The sequence below is a fragment of the Corvus cornix genome, chromosome 1A (genome assembly GCF_000738735.6).
Source record: "Corvus cornix cornix isolate S_Up_H32 chromosome 1A, ASM73873v5, whole genome shotgun sequence".
Taxonomy (NCBI): domain Eukaryota; kingdom Metazoa; phylum Chordata; class Aves; order Passeriformes; family Corvidae; genus Corvus; species Corvus cornix.
The window spans coordinates 32,927,378-32,941,299 of NC_047057.1; the positions used below are offsets into that span (position 1 = coordinate 32,927,378).

At 37.8% G+C, this 13,922-nt stretch overlaps 1 protein-coding gene across 5 annotated transcripts in view; it reads left to right on the top strand.

Moving 5' to 3' along the window:
• Positions 1 to 13,922, top strand: part of TBC1D30 (TBC1 domain family member 30) — a 53,147-nt gene that overhangs the window by 25,077 nt on the left and 14,148 nt on the right. For all 5 annotated transcript variants that reach the window (XM_039571139.1, XM_039571135.1, XM_039571136.1 and 2 more), the window contains 6 exons: positions 3,678 to 3,739; positions 4,132 to 4,197; positions 7,156 to 7,281; positions 8,177 to 8,362; positions 11,699 to 11,867; positions 13,241 to 13,409. In XM_039571139.1, coding sequence (XP_039427073.1) covers positions 7,216 to 7,281; positions 8,177 to 8,362; positions 11,699 to 11,867; positions 13,241 to 13,409 — 590 coding nt within the window. In that variant the 5' untranslated portion in view covers positions 3,678 to 3,739; positions 4,132 to 4,197; positions 7,156 to 7,215. The remainder of the gene's footprint in view (positions 1 to 3,677; positions 3,740 to 4,131; positions 4,198 to 7,155; positions 7,282 to 8,176; positions 8,363 to 11,698; positions 11,868 to 13,240; positions 13,410 to 13,922) is intronic.

Here is a 13,922-nt window from a genome sequence, read left to right on the forward strand (position 1 = left end):
AGGTTTAAAGCTATGGCTTTATAGCTCACAAACATGCATCAAAACACATAATCTTCCTACACTTTCTTCTGGTTTGATATTTCTGGAAAAAATCCCAGATTTTGCCCCATCCTTTTGTTTAATGTTGCTGAGGATGGACTGGGAATTTGATTCTGTCACCCAGGTATTTTGTGGATAGTATTTTTCTCCCCTCTTGTGGCTCTTTATGTGGTTCTGTGCTACATTTTGGTTATGCAATGGAAGATTGCTAGGGTTTGGGAATCCTAAGGATATAATCTTCCCTCTTACAGCCTTTTCTTGTGAGGAGTCATTGTGTATTTTACACAGGAAAGCTAACAGGACTGGGGTTTGGTTGGGTTTCCTATTTTTTTATTATTTTTTATATAACTTTTCTGCAGTGGTTTCTGGTGACAGGCTTGGAAGGGCATTGAACAGAGCTTATTTTGGCATTCCCTACCCTTCAGAAATTTGTTGTCAAACATGTACCTTTGTGTGTCCTTGTATTCGTGGAGGTAGTAATTCCAGTGTGTTCCCAGCATATTCCTGCTGATAGGAATTAATATGCTTCTCAGGTGTGAAGTATCAGTTGAAAGTGTATGAACTGGAGGTGATATTTAATATGTTAATAACTAGACAGGTAGCCTGGCTGGTTTGACGTGAAAGGCCTGAGTTGTACTGACAACACTTACAGTAGGAACTATTGCTCTGTGTGTGGTACATCTATGCCAGGCTGTCCTTGCAGAGGAGCTGGGAAGAAATGTTCTCTTAAGGCCCAAAGGGGTCTTTTCTGCAAAAAGCATGTATTTATGTAATGATGAGGAATGTGACCTAAAGATGGAAGATTGTCAGAAATGGGAAAATGCAGTGAAAATGGGTGCAGATGTGGTAGGGTTGTATGGGTGTGGGATACTGAGGGGGGAAGAAACTATTGGAGAATCTGAGTTAGTTTATGGAGAGAGGACAACTGAATAAAAAAGGGGAGTGATGAAAAAAGGAAGGTTTAGGAAACCAAGAGAGGTTGAATTGGGGATAGGCATTAATTTCCTTGAAGCTCTAAAGCTCAGGGACAAATTCCTTGAGCAGAGTGCAGAAACTGCATGTAGCAAGATGATTTTTGTGCCAGAAACAACTAACGGGCAATGAGATGCTGCTCCCAGTTTGTTGGTTGCCTTCCTTGCTCTCTGAACAGTTGCAGCTTTTTTTTACATGCTTACTAGCTGTATTTTTTATTAAGCAAGGTTGTAATTTTTTGATTTTAGGAAATATAAATTCTTTAAAATGGATGTGAATGAGGAACAATTCATATATGCTCTGTGGTTCGTTTCCCATGGTTCTTCCCCTCCCCTCCCACAAAACCATCACATAATTTGATTTGGAAAATACTTCTAATGGAGAACAAATAAGGGGACACAGATTCTATGTCTTCTACAAGAGATTGTCATGCATGACCTGACTAAGCAGTTCCTCACCATACTGAAGAGAGTGTGCTGTGTAGTCTGATGTTACTGCGTGATGTAATTCTCATTTACAGTAATTTTCACACCTGTCTTAATTGTTTGCTGTGATGTGATTTAGTTAACTTTTGTAGATGGATGATCTCATTTCAGTCTGTTAATCAAGGGTCTCATTTGAAGGGTCTTATTTCAGTCTCAGGAGAGATAGCTAGCTTGACTGTTGTGTGAGCTCCCTGGTCATGATGTTCATGTAACTATAGATAGATTTTGCCTTGCTCTGAAATTTTATCTTACTGTACTCGATCTTTTGAAGACCTGGAAGTATCTGTTTGTATCTTTCTTAGGAAGCTTCTAAGACAAAGAGAGAAGTTGTTACTGGGGTCTTGAAGTCTTATAAAACTGTGAAGTAATTAATATTTAGCTGCTGGGTTGGAAATGAATACATTTTGGAAGGCTATTGGTTCTTTGCTACAAGGTAGTGTTAGTTAACGTGTCAGCATCTGTTACTTTAACAGAAGGAGTTCTTGGTCATGATATATTTTTGTGTGTATTAGGGTTTTACAGTACTTACTTTTATTTGCTTGAAAATGAAGTTCGCTTTTTCCAGTTTCAGCAAATGTGATGCAATTTAATCTTAGTAGGTTACTGGCATCGCTACATTGCTTTGAATTATTATGAAAAGATTTACCTATTAGGAGTCCCTATGCTGAGTGCCATTGCACTCTGGGAAGGAATACTAATAAACAGTTCCTTCCAGGAATAGCTATTAATCCTTCAATGTTTTTTTAAGACATATCTATTATGATTTGAAGCCTTTATTTTTCTAGATCTGACAAGCATGTCTTTTAGATCTGAAGCAGGGAAACGAAAGCACTAATCCCCAGGTCTTAGTGATGCAATTCTAAAACGCTAAAATTCTAAACAGTACTGGAGTTTGTGTGATATTTTTCTTTGTTTCTATTCACTCACCCCCAACAAAGAAAAAAAAACATGGAAAAGAACATTTTCTCTTTAAATATATATTTATCAGGTAGTAAGGCTTTAAAATTACTTACCACCACTTCAGTATGCAAATGCTCAAAGGCATTTTACATTCCATAAATAGCAAATGCCACTAGTTGGGTTTTCTGTCAGACTTGAAGGTTTAGACCTCCAAAGCACTGGGTATTACTGGTGAGTTGATTAGCATGGATATTACATACTTAAAACCTTGCAGGATTATAATCTGTTTGGGTTTTCTGTGTGTGTGTGTGTATATATATATATGGACATTTATATGTTAAAAATGTTTGGCATCATATTCTGGAAAAATAAGAAGCTATGCATAACATAACTGTAAGTGTGGAACAGTACCATTAAATTATTAGTTATTAATATTAGTATTAAATTAGTATTAAATTATGGAAGGAAAGGAAAAGAAGGCTTTATTCTTTGTGCCAGCAGACGGGAGAGAGGGAGGGGATATGATGCCGTGTTCAGCACCTGAGTTCTGGACAGCGGCATTTGAAGGACCAAGGAATTGTACATTCAAACTGTGGGATGGAAAGCAAATTAAACGTGTTACTGTTGATTGTGTTGATCTGGCATATCCAGTGCCATGTTGGGATCCACTTGAGATTCTGGTATTTTATGTAAAACTGTATGAACTACTAGCAGGCCCGCTTCATAACAATTAAAATAGTTTGCTCATATGGCCAAAATAAAATCTATGCTTAAATAACAATACTGACCAAATGCACATTATGTTCTGAGGAATTATAAAAAAAATACGTTCTGAACAGTAAAATAATTTTAGCACACCAAACTTAGAAATTAGTTTTGACTGACTTAACGTCAAGAAGCTGGCATAGATGAAAAGAAGCTGTCTCTGTACATGTATTTTTCTGTGGATACACATGACAATTTGCAGTGTACTGGTATAGTTTGTAGTACAGTGAACTATATGAATATTAGTGAAATGAGTTGTGTCAAACTGCATCATTAAGGAGAATGTTACTGCATTTTAAAAACATTTTGTCCATGTACTTCTTAACATGTTCCTTGAATCCACTGTGAAGACAAAATTCACCGAAACAGATTGAAATGTAGTTGTTATAATAGGAGGCTAAAATTTTGTGTTCTTGTTTCAACTGTGGGATTTTTGTGTTTGGGATTTTTTGACTTCTTTTTGTCTTCTGAGCTAAATAAAATAATGACCTTTTTTTTTTTCATTTTTCTTTTTAGGGGTTGATACGAAATTGAAATTCACTCTTGAACCATCTTTAGGTCAAAATGGTTTTCAGCAGGTAATTTGATTTATTTTTCTCTTGAGTTTGTGAAGGAGTGGGTCTGCAGTCAAGGTGCTTGCCCTCATTCAGAAGTGCATTTGTCATCATAATGTCAGCATATTATTTGCAATTGCATCAAGAGCTGTTTCATTCATATTCAGAAAATGGAATAGGCTTTCATTGTTTACTCAGATATTTCCTACATCCTTGTATCCTAGAATATTATACTCTTGTCACATCATTAAATAATTAATCTGTATCTTCCCTGTGAGTGGATTAAGCAGTTAAACTCTGAAATGCCTGCAGTAAAATGAAATTAATGTGCATATCTGCAAGGTATTAAATGTTGCTATACTGTAGCATGAAACTAATGATGGATATTTTACAATTTTGGATGCTTTTGCTTTTAGTGGCATGATGCGCTCAAAGCAGTGGCCAGACTGCCGACAGGTATCCCAAAGGAATGGCGGAGAAAGGTAGGTAGACCTCTATGCCTTGTGGGCCATATTGCCTGTAGGTTTCTCAGAAGAGGTTAATTACATCAATATTATCTGTTGGTGGTTTTTATAACAAATATTTGGACCTTATAAGCTGTACTGGGGATTTTTCCTTGTTTACGTTCTTCAGTGGCAACCTCACAGGGCAGCTGGAAAGGCTGAGGAGACAGGTAAAGATGGTGTTTTCAATAGTTGGGCTCTTTCTGCTTGAGGCTTAGGTAACTTATTCTGGTGCAGATGTTACTGCTTCATTCTGTCAGTCTCAAGAAATTGCACTGGTGAAATTTCCCCCAAAGCTGAACATATCTGCAGTGTAGGCTGTCACACTTACAAAGGTGAAGTTGATAGATGCTTAATGTTGACAAGAATGCTCATAGAAACAGTTGATGGGGAAAAGGCAGATTGCCAAAATTAGGGAAATTCAGAGTAAGGAGTGATGTAGAATGGCAGAGTGCACCATTAACAGGAAATTGCACTGAGTTAGTGTTGTAGGAAAGGGTCCACTGGGATTTTGCTAGACTTACTTTATTGCATTCTTCAACGTTTGAAGCCCCCTAGCATAAAAAGAGGCATGTCTATTAATTTTTTCTTTAAAACTGAGTCACACGATCTAAGCTTTAAAAACACAGTTTTAATAAAAGTAGTATTTTTGAAGATTTATAAAATACATGTAGTTTCACGTATTTTTGATGCATCAGCTTAATTTCCTTTTCCTGTTTTTGCTATCTTTCCAAACTGAACTGTACCTTTTTACAAATCAGGGGAGAAGGAAGAAAAGACTTGGTGGCATTGTTTTCCTCACACCACGATGAATTTATTTTTAATCTACAACTAGAGTGAATCTTTATATCCATCTAACAGCCTTTTCTCTTTCCTGAAATATTCTTTTCCCACGCTCCAGAAAGTGTTCAGACACTTTTCTGTGGTACATGAGTGGAAGACGTCACAGAATCACAGAAGGGCTGAGTTTGGGTGGGACCTCTGGAGGTCATCTGGTCCAACCCCTCTGCCCAAACAGGGCCCCCTACAGCTGGTTACTAAGGGCTGTGTCCAGGTGACTTTCAAATATCTCCAAGGAAGGAGATTCCACAATCTCTCTGGGAAATCTATGTCAGTGCTCCTCAGCCTGTACCCTCCCCCACACCATGTGGCAAGGGAACGGGCAGTACTCAGTCACCCTCACAGTAAAAAAGTGTTCCTTAATGTTCGAGGAGAACTTCCTGTGTTTCAGTTTGTGCCCATTATCTCCAGTCCAGTCACTAGGCACAGATTAGAAGAGCTTGGCTTCCTCCTCCTTGCACCCTCCTTTCAGGCGTTTAAACACACTAGTAGAATCTCCCCATAGCTGCCTTTCTCCAGTCTGAACGGTCCCAGCTCTCTCATAGGAGAGATGCATAGGAGAGATGCTTTGCAACTGGGTGCCCCCCAGCAAATACTGGTGCTTGGGATTATTTCTCTCCAGAGGCAGGATTTTGCACTTCTCCTTGTTGAACTTCATGAGGCTCTTGTCAGACCATTTTTCCATTCTGTCAAAGTGTCCTTGGGCTTATCAGCCACTCCTCCCAGTTCTGTGTAATCAGCAGACTTGTGTATACTCTGCCATGTCATCCAACTCAGATCTGTCTTTCCTTCTCACTCTGCCCATCTCTGTGTTTGCTCACATGCGACCACATGATACTAGCCAAAGAAGTAGTGGTAAGAAAAGAGATGTTGTCTTTTCACTGCCATTCCCCAGTTTCACAATGATTTTAAGATAGATACCAAAATAAAGGAAGTATTTAGTGTTAGCGGCATGCTGATTGCTTCCTTTGCTGTCAACAGAAGGAGCAGGTTGACATCTGCATTATTGTTGTGGCATGTGACATTTAGTTTCTGGGGCTGGAAGAGGTAAAGAATCCAGTCAAACAACATCAGTAGGATGTCAAACAACATCTGAGGGGGTTGGGAGGCAGAACAGTGGCATTCCTCCACATGGGTGACTTTGCAGAAGTGTGGGAAGGGACATTTAAATGCAGAAAACATGAGATTCTGGGAGCTGTCTATAAATTCCTTCATCATGCAGCTATCTAAGTGTTTAAATCTGTGGGAAGTGTCTAAATTGCTTTTCTCACTTGAGTGAATTAATGGCTGGTATAAAACTTGACCAGTTTGCTTTTATGATTTCTTTCAGTTTCCTGAAGAAAAAGATCCTTTATTGTTACTTGCTGTCACTGTATGATCTGTCACGTGCCTTTCATGGTTCAGGAAGTTTTCAAATTTTTCATAAAGGTCCAGCCTTTGTCTTGGATACACATGCATAAATCTGTTCTGGCAATTATTAGGCTTTAAAAGTAGTGAAAATGTTTGTTTCAGAACTCCCTGTAGCACCAGCAGTTTAGGAAGCCCTCTTGTAAGTTGCTCTGATCCAAGTGATGCTTTCAGATGAATCCCAGATGGTGAATACTAGATGCTATTTGTTCTGCAAAGTCATCAGAAGAGACTTCTGATAAAGAGAAGCATTAGCACTGCCAGATTTCTTTTGGGAGTTTCCAGGAGATGTATCCATGGTAGAGTTTGAGGAGAGCCAACAGCAGTGTTATCCTTTTATAAAACTCTTTGTTGGTTATGAGGATAGAAGGTCTGAACTGACAAAGAATCCTTGCCTTGTGTTTCTATTTTGGAGGGCCCCTGTGAATTCACTGACAGCTGACTTGCATCTTTGTAGTCAATCCATGGATCTGGATGCTTAATGCCAACCATTTCCTTCCTTTCTGTTTAGAGAGCAAGGTATTATTTTAATTGTGCAAAAATTGTTGTAGCTAAAATCCTCTTCTGCATATTTCAAGTCTAACAGCAGATCACATATGGGTGAAGCTGATAAGGTTCATCTAACAATATATATATCAAAACTTTTTATTTTACCTGAGAAATAATTAATTTTGCCTTATGTATTTCTAGGTTTGGCTGACCCTGGCTGATCAGTACTTACACAGTATAGCCATTGACTGGGACAAAACCATGCGTTTCACATTCAATGAAAGAAGTAATCCTGATGATGACTCTATGGGCATCCAAATAGTAAAGGTAGCCAGCTAATTTGTTACTTCTTTTTAAAAAATTTAATGAAAAGTTGACATTTTAATTTGGATTTATTTTCATGTCTGCAACTGCTTTGGCAAAAATTACATCTTCATTCCCAATTTTGGCCTGCCAAAATTTTTCTTTTTTGGCTGCTTTGGTTCTTTTGCACTAATCTGGTTAGTGTTAGCTGGGAAAAAATTTGCTATTTCTGATTTTTTTTTTCTTCATTTTTACTTTTTTTTTATTTTGAAAAAGTACTGGAGTTTAATGAAGACAAAGGAGCATAAGTGGGTTTTTTACTTCCCTGTAAATAAACACAAATGTTTTCTGGGAGTAAAAAGTATGTTTTAAAATGTAGCAAATGAGCATTTTTCAGTTGTTTTACAGGAGTGAAACACATTTGCCTATTTGTATTTCTCAGCTGATTAATGTTTAATATTTAAAGCAGTCAGCCATTTTGCAAATTTGCCTTTCACTTATAAATCACTTAAATTTCAAGGACACAGTTTCTGGTTTTTATGGTTTGAAAATTCAGTTGTCTAGTAGTTCTTTTATACTTTGAAAAAAACAGTTGCTCTTTTTTGTTCAATTAAGCAGCTGTTATGTCTTGCCTCTTTGAAACCCAGAGATCTTTTAATATCTTCTGTGGCAATGTATTATGAACATCTTTTAGGGGACTTGTTTACTTGAGAGCTTGCTGAAACTATTTCTCTTGGGTGAGCTAAAGGTTTAACAGATTAAAAAAGAAATGTTGTCATCAACTTTGGGAGTATGTACTGGGAGGGTGGAGGTGGAAGGAAAACTGGGACAGTCAAGAGAACTAACGGGGGAAGGAAAATACACATCTTTTCTCTTCTTGTCATTTTTATTTTTGTTTTAATTTCTTTTTCCTTTAAAGGACCTTCACCGAACTGGCTGCAGTTCTTACTGTGGCCAGGAGGCAGAGCAAGATCGAGTGGTATTAAAACGTGTTTTGCTGGCATATGCCAGGTGGAATAAATCTGTTGGCTATTGTCAAGGATTTAACATACTAGCTGCACTTATTCTGGAAGTAATGGAGGGCAATGAAGGGGATGCCCTGAAAGTGAGTAAATTTTTTTTTTTTCAATGGTGAAGATTGCTTTTAGTTAATGAACTTTATAATAAACCAATGTGTGAATTTTGGAGACAGTGTAAAAGAGCAGGACTCAAAAGAGTTAGCTAATTTATATCTGTGGATTTTTTATTTTGTTATCCTGTCTGAGCTAAAATTAATAGTTTGAATTTTATCACTGTTAAATTTTTTTTTCAAACAGAAACAAATGAGGTCTTGGCCATAAAAAAATAAATGGGACCACTGCTACTAACTGTAGAATATCTTATGCCATAATCCCAAATCTGCTTGCAAACACCATAGGTAGCTGAAATCTTAAAATTTCATTATCAGCATCTTATGTGGCGGTTCCATGTGAGGCAGTTTATAAATCAGCTACATTTCAAAGCAAATCCTAGGAAAACATTAAATATTCAAAAAGAAAGTAAGTCACTTTGAAGCTAATTTCTGGGTTACGTTAGTCTTAACAGCGTTTTGTTTTCTTAGACAGTTTTTATTGTAATTAAAAGAAAGCTTAATGAACTTTATAGTATGTTAGAAAATGGAAATACTATTTACTACAGGACATGGTTTAAGGTTTGGCAAGATCATGGGCAAAGTTCCTTAAACAAACTTGCTCATATGTGTGAGTTGGGGTCAAATTAATAAAAGATGACTGTGACTCTTGAGATACTGAGCTGTTTGTTTTGCCTTAGACAATGATTTAAATATGGTAAATATTTAAATTCACTCAGAGCTCCTAAAATACAAAGCTTGTGGCAGTAGAGTCCAGCTACTTCTTCATTCTAGACAGCTGCCTGTAATAGGAAGAAAATACTATAATATACTGAATTTGTATCAGAAAGTAGAATTTTCTTTCAGTAGTTCTTGCTTAAGATTTCCTCAATATTTTTAACTGTAATTTATCACATTTTATTGTTATCTTATACTGTCCAGAAGCTCCCTAAACACATTATGGTAGCATAGGAAATACAGTTGCCCAAGGTTTATGAAGTCCAAGGTGACGATAAGAACTGTGTGTGTCCTTATGTGTTGTCTGTTACTGTGAGTTGTGTCAGGCTCCTTGTGTGGAGGAGACAATGGAATGGAGCCAGACTGCCCCAGGGAGGTAAAGCACTGAAGGCTGTTTGCACCAAAACTGGTCTTACCTGGCAAAAATAAGAATGGAAAATAAAGTAATTTCTTTTCCAAGCTTTGTGTGTGGGCTTTGCAGGAATTTTCTTCAGGAATTTCCCCAGAAGAGAGAGGGAAGAGGGGAAGGACAAGAAAAGGAACAGAGTGTGTGGGAGGAAATAAGAATTGGGTATTAGCATTAGGTTTTGTTGTAGTCACGGCCACCTAAAGCAAGCAGTGAGTGACTTCAGAACAGCTACAGAGGGCTGTAAAGGTGCCCTCAGGATTGTAGCTATGGGGTAGCTGTGCTTCGGTTATTGTAGAGTCTGGGAGTTAAGGGAGCAATGGCATTCTCAGGTTTTGCCAGTCAGGTCTCGTTTCTGGGAAGGACATTATAAATAAAAGCTCTGTGTCTGGGAAGTATCTCCCAGAGGCCAGGAAACAGCAGGTATTACTGATGCCAAGGGGCTTTAACAGCACAGGACCCAACATGGTGGCTTCAGGGAATGCCCAGCCAGTGATACTTGAGTGTTCACTAGTTAACGTAGGCATTAAGTTAAATCCCTGGAGTTGTCTCAAAGTTAGCCTACAGAAATTATGGTAAGCAAGAAAATCCCAGCTTGCATGTGTAGAAGCTGTCAAAGTATGCATAACTCATAGATACCAAAATTCAAATTTTTTCTCTTGCATGTTATTGTGTAGATAAGCTACAGAATCAAATAATAAAAATAAATATGTAGAGATGTGTTACAAAGAAAGTATCTATTGCAAACTGGTAAATATAGGAAGTGCTTTTTAAAAAAAGGTCTTCTCAAAGCAATTCACATCTTGGTGAAACAGAATGAACTTCAGTGTTGAAAAAGACTTCTGTTCTCCTCTGTGCTCTCATATATTTGAGATCAGTGAAGTAATATATGTCATAAGAAATTAATGAAAATGCAAATAGCGTAGTTGTAAATTAATGTTGTTATATTAAATTACTCTTCCATTGGTTGAAATATATCTGAACAAAATAAAGCATATTTTTACAAGACAGTGAAGTGACCCACTATTCAGCAAAGGTTAGGTAATGCATCTGACAAAATACAAGGCTGTCATGTAGAAACTGTCAATTTGCCTGTGTTGACTACTGATCCACATGCTTTAAAACATGGAATGTAAGACTGCTATTACCTGAAGAAATCTTGCAAGGACAAGTGGCAGTATGTGGTCACAAGCAGCTGGGAAAGACAAGGAAGCATTAAGACTGTTTCAAGTGGTGCTCTTGGTAGTCCTGTGTCTGAGAAGCTGTTTTTGTAGGCATCTTATGAAAAGAGAGGGATTGGAAGGAGGATTGTCTCCTGTATATGAAGGTGCAATGCTTCTCTCGAGAATTAAGGTCTGTATGAAACATGGTAGGGATGCTCATATGAAAGAAAGGGAGACTTGAAGCATATGGGATGACTGCATGCTGGCTCTCTGGGTGTGGTTAGCAGAGTGGCCAAAGAGTTCATAGAAGATCCTGAAGTGAAGGTCAGTGTCTTCTGTTAGGCTGATGGTAAACACCAACTTTTGCATATTTTTTGTTGCATTTGTTCATTCTCAAAAGTTTGACAGTAATCCATTACCATCCATGTAGTTTAGCTACCTCACTTGAAACAGATGTCTGCTTAAAATGTCTCATGCTGCTTAATTTAGCACCTTTTAAAGTGACAAGATGGAGTGCAGCACACAGTTACACATCGCAGTAAAATGTATGGAGAATCTCTTTTTAAAGAACAGGACCTTGCATTTTGGAGAGGGAAAATAGGGGATTTGCAAGATCAGTTGTGGCATTAACCAGAGAAGGGATAGTGAGACTCTCCAGCAGTGGAGAATCTCATAAACAATTCCAACATCAGAAATGTCAAAATTGCTTTTGGTGTGGGTAATGCTGGCAGCTTGGGCATAGCTTACTGTGACATTGATTTCAGTCACTGATTTCAGTAATTTCATGGTTCATAAATTCTGGACAGTTTCAAGAGATCTTTGCATCTTGAATACTGGATACCTAGGGTACTTGAGGATGCTCAAAGTGGTAATATTTTCTCCCCATTTAAGTGGAGCTGCCAGAAGCATGTGTTGCCACTGGCTCCAAGTAATTCATATGTGAACAGAGAAATTTTATTTTTCTGTTATTCCTAGAAAATAACTGCTCTGTAAGTCCTACATGATGGTCTTTCATTTTTCCCACAGATCATGATTTACCTAATCGATAAGGTACTTCCTGATAGCTACTTTGTCAATAATCTCCGTGCTCTCTCTGTGGATATGGCTGTTTTCCGAGATCTTTTACGAATGAAACTTCCTGAACTGTCCCAGCACTTAGACACCCTGCAAAGAGCTGCTAACAGAGAAAGTGGAGGTACATTCAACAGCAAATGCTATTATACCCTGTCTCATTGTTTTGTCTGAGCACTGGTTTAAAAATACAATATTTTCAGTGTTTACATGAGTTTATTGCTTAGATTATGTATTTTAAATTGTTAAGATGAAATATGATCGTTTCCATTATTGGTAACCTTAACATAAATAGGTGGTACTTCCAGGAAAAAACAAAGGGAAATAATTTGGTCCCACCACTAGTTGCAAACAGAATTGTGTTGACAGGAATATACAAAGCATGGAGTGACAACACTAACATATAGCTTAGTACAAGGGCAACCTTGGAAAGGTAGTTGCTTGCCTGAGCTCAAGATAGCTGTCCTCCTACTGGTCTGTGTAGTTGCTAGCTCATATAGTTATTCTGGGAAGAGTTACAGTGTGAGAGCAAGTGGGAGCAGGTTAGTATTTTTTCACCTGGATCCTTACCAATATGCAGGTGCAAAACTCAGAAGTACATCTTGCATTGCTACTGAGAACTGGCTTTGCACTGTGAATTTTTTTTTTCTGGCGTAGCATTCCATCCAGATTTAACAGCTCTTTTATCTGGGAATGTTCTGCGGAGGGCAAGAGGTCTTTTGTTAGTTGATTTGGTTTCTTTTTCCTTTGGGAAGCTAAGTGCACCCTGAGTTCTGTCTTAGAAAAGATCTGCTACTATGTTTCATGTGGCTATGCCCAAACTGTATAAAAAAAAAAAAGAAATGGTATCAAGGAAATATTTGCTGTTTGAAAGTGTTTTCACAGGCTGGCCTCTCTGGTCATGGCCTTCAGTGCATCAGTTGATACCGGGATGCACAAAGTGTTCTCTGAGCATAACAAGAAAGTCAAACTTCAGAGTTTCAGGCTGAAATAGTACATCTTGTTTGAAACTTAACAAGTACATCAGGATATTGAAATAATAGATATGACTTTACAGAGACAGTCACCTTCACTTTCATGTAGATAAAGATTTACGCCATCAGTTGGTGAAGAAATGCAGCATTTTGTGGGAAAGTTGGTGAGTTTGTTTTGTTTCTTTTTTTTGATAGAAGTTTTTATTTCATATTGCTTTGGGAAAGGAGAAGCAGTCTTTCTTATATAAGGGGAAAATGTGCTGGTGTATTCCAGGGTTTACAGTCTAAAACCAATGCTGTTGCTTAGTTTTTTGCAGTGCAGCAGAATGGAAGGTGACTATGTAATTTTTTACATTGCTCTTCTCAGCTTATCTTTGGACAGCTGCAGGCTAACTAGGTTTTGAACAATAACAGAGGTGCTAGAAAGTCTGGTGGATTTTAGTGTGCAGTTTATACTCTTTGTGAAACGATAGTAAATTGCAGTTACTTCAAGTTTTTTGCTTGTTTGTTTTTTTAACTTCAGGAGGCTACGAACCCCCACTTACAAATGTCTTCACAATGCAGTGGTTTCTGACACTCTTTGCCACCTGTCTGCCTAACCATACAGTTCTGAAGATCTGGGATTCAGTATTCTTTGAAGGCTCTGAAATTATCCTGAGAGTAGCTTTGGCTATCTGGGCAAAGCTAGGAGAGTAAGTGGTCATTTTTATCTGTTTTTTGTTTTCACTATGAGCCATGTTTAACTTTTGTTTTCCTTAAGAAGATGTTATCAATTCTAAACAAGATTCAGTCTTTCAGGAGAATGATTATGTTTTGAAAAAGCTGCAAAAAGGACCTTTATGGTTTCTTAAAAACACATGATTCTGCCATCAAGTCAGAATGGGCATGATAATTAATTGACCCTTTTTGCAGAAAATTGTCTCCACTTTTTGGAGTTGTCTGTGTATAATGTCTTCGTGCTGTGCTAAAGGGTTGGACTTTCCAGAACATAAACCTCTGAAGGAACTGGTAAATACCCTGTGTAAAGACACACTCATAGACTTCAGGATGACCAGCTAATTTAGTTGGGTACCTGAAACTGGGGGTGTTAATTCCCTTGGTTTCACTTAAGGAGACTTAAGGGTTTGAGCCCATTGGCTTTGCCCAGTAGAAGAGTTCAGTTACTAAGAGAATGACTTTGTAGTACACAAGTCTTTTCTGTTAAG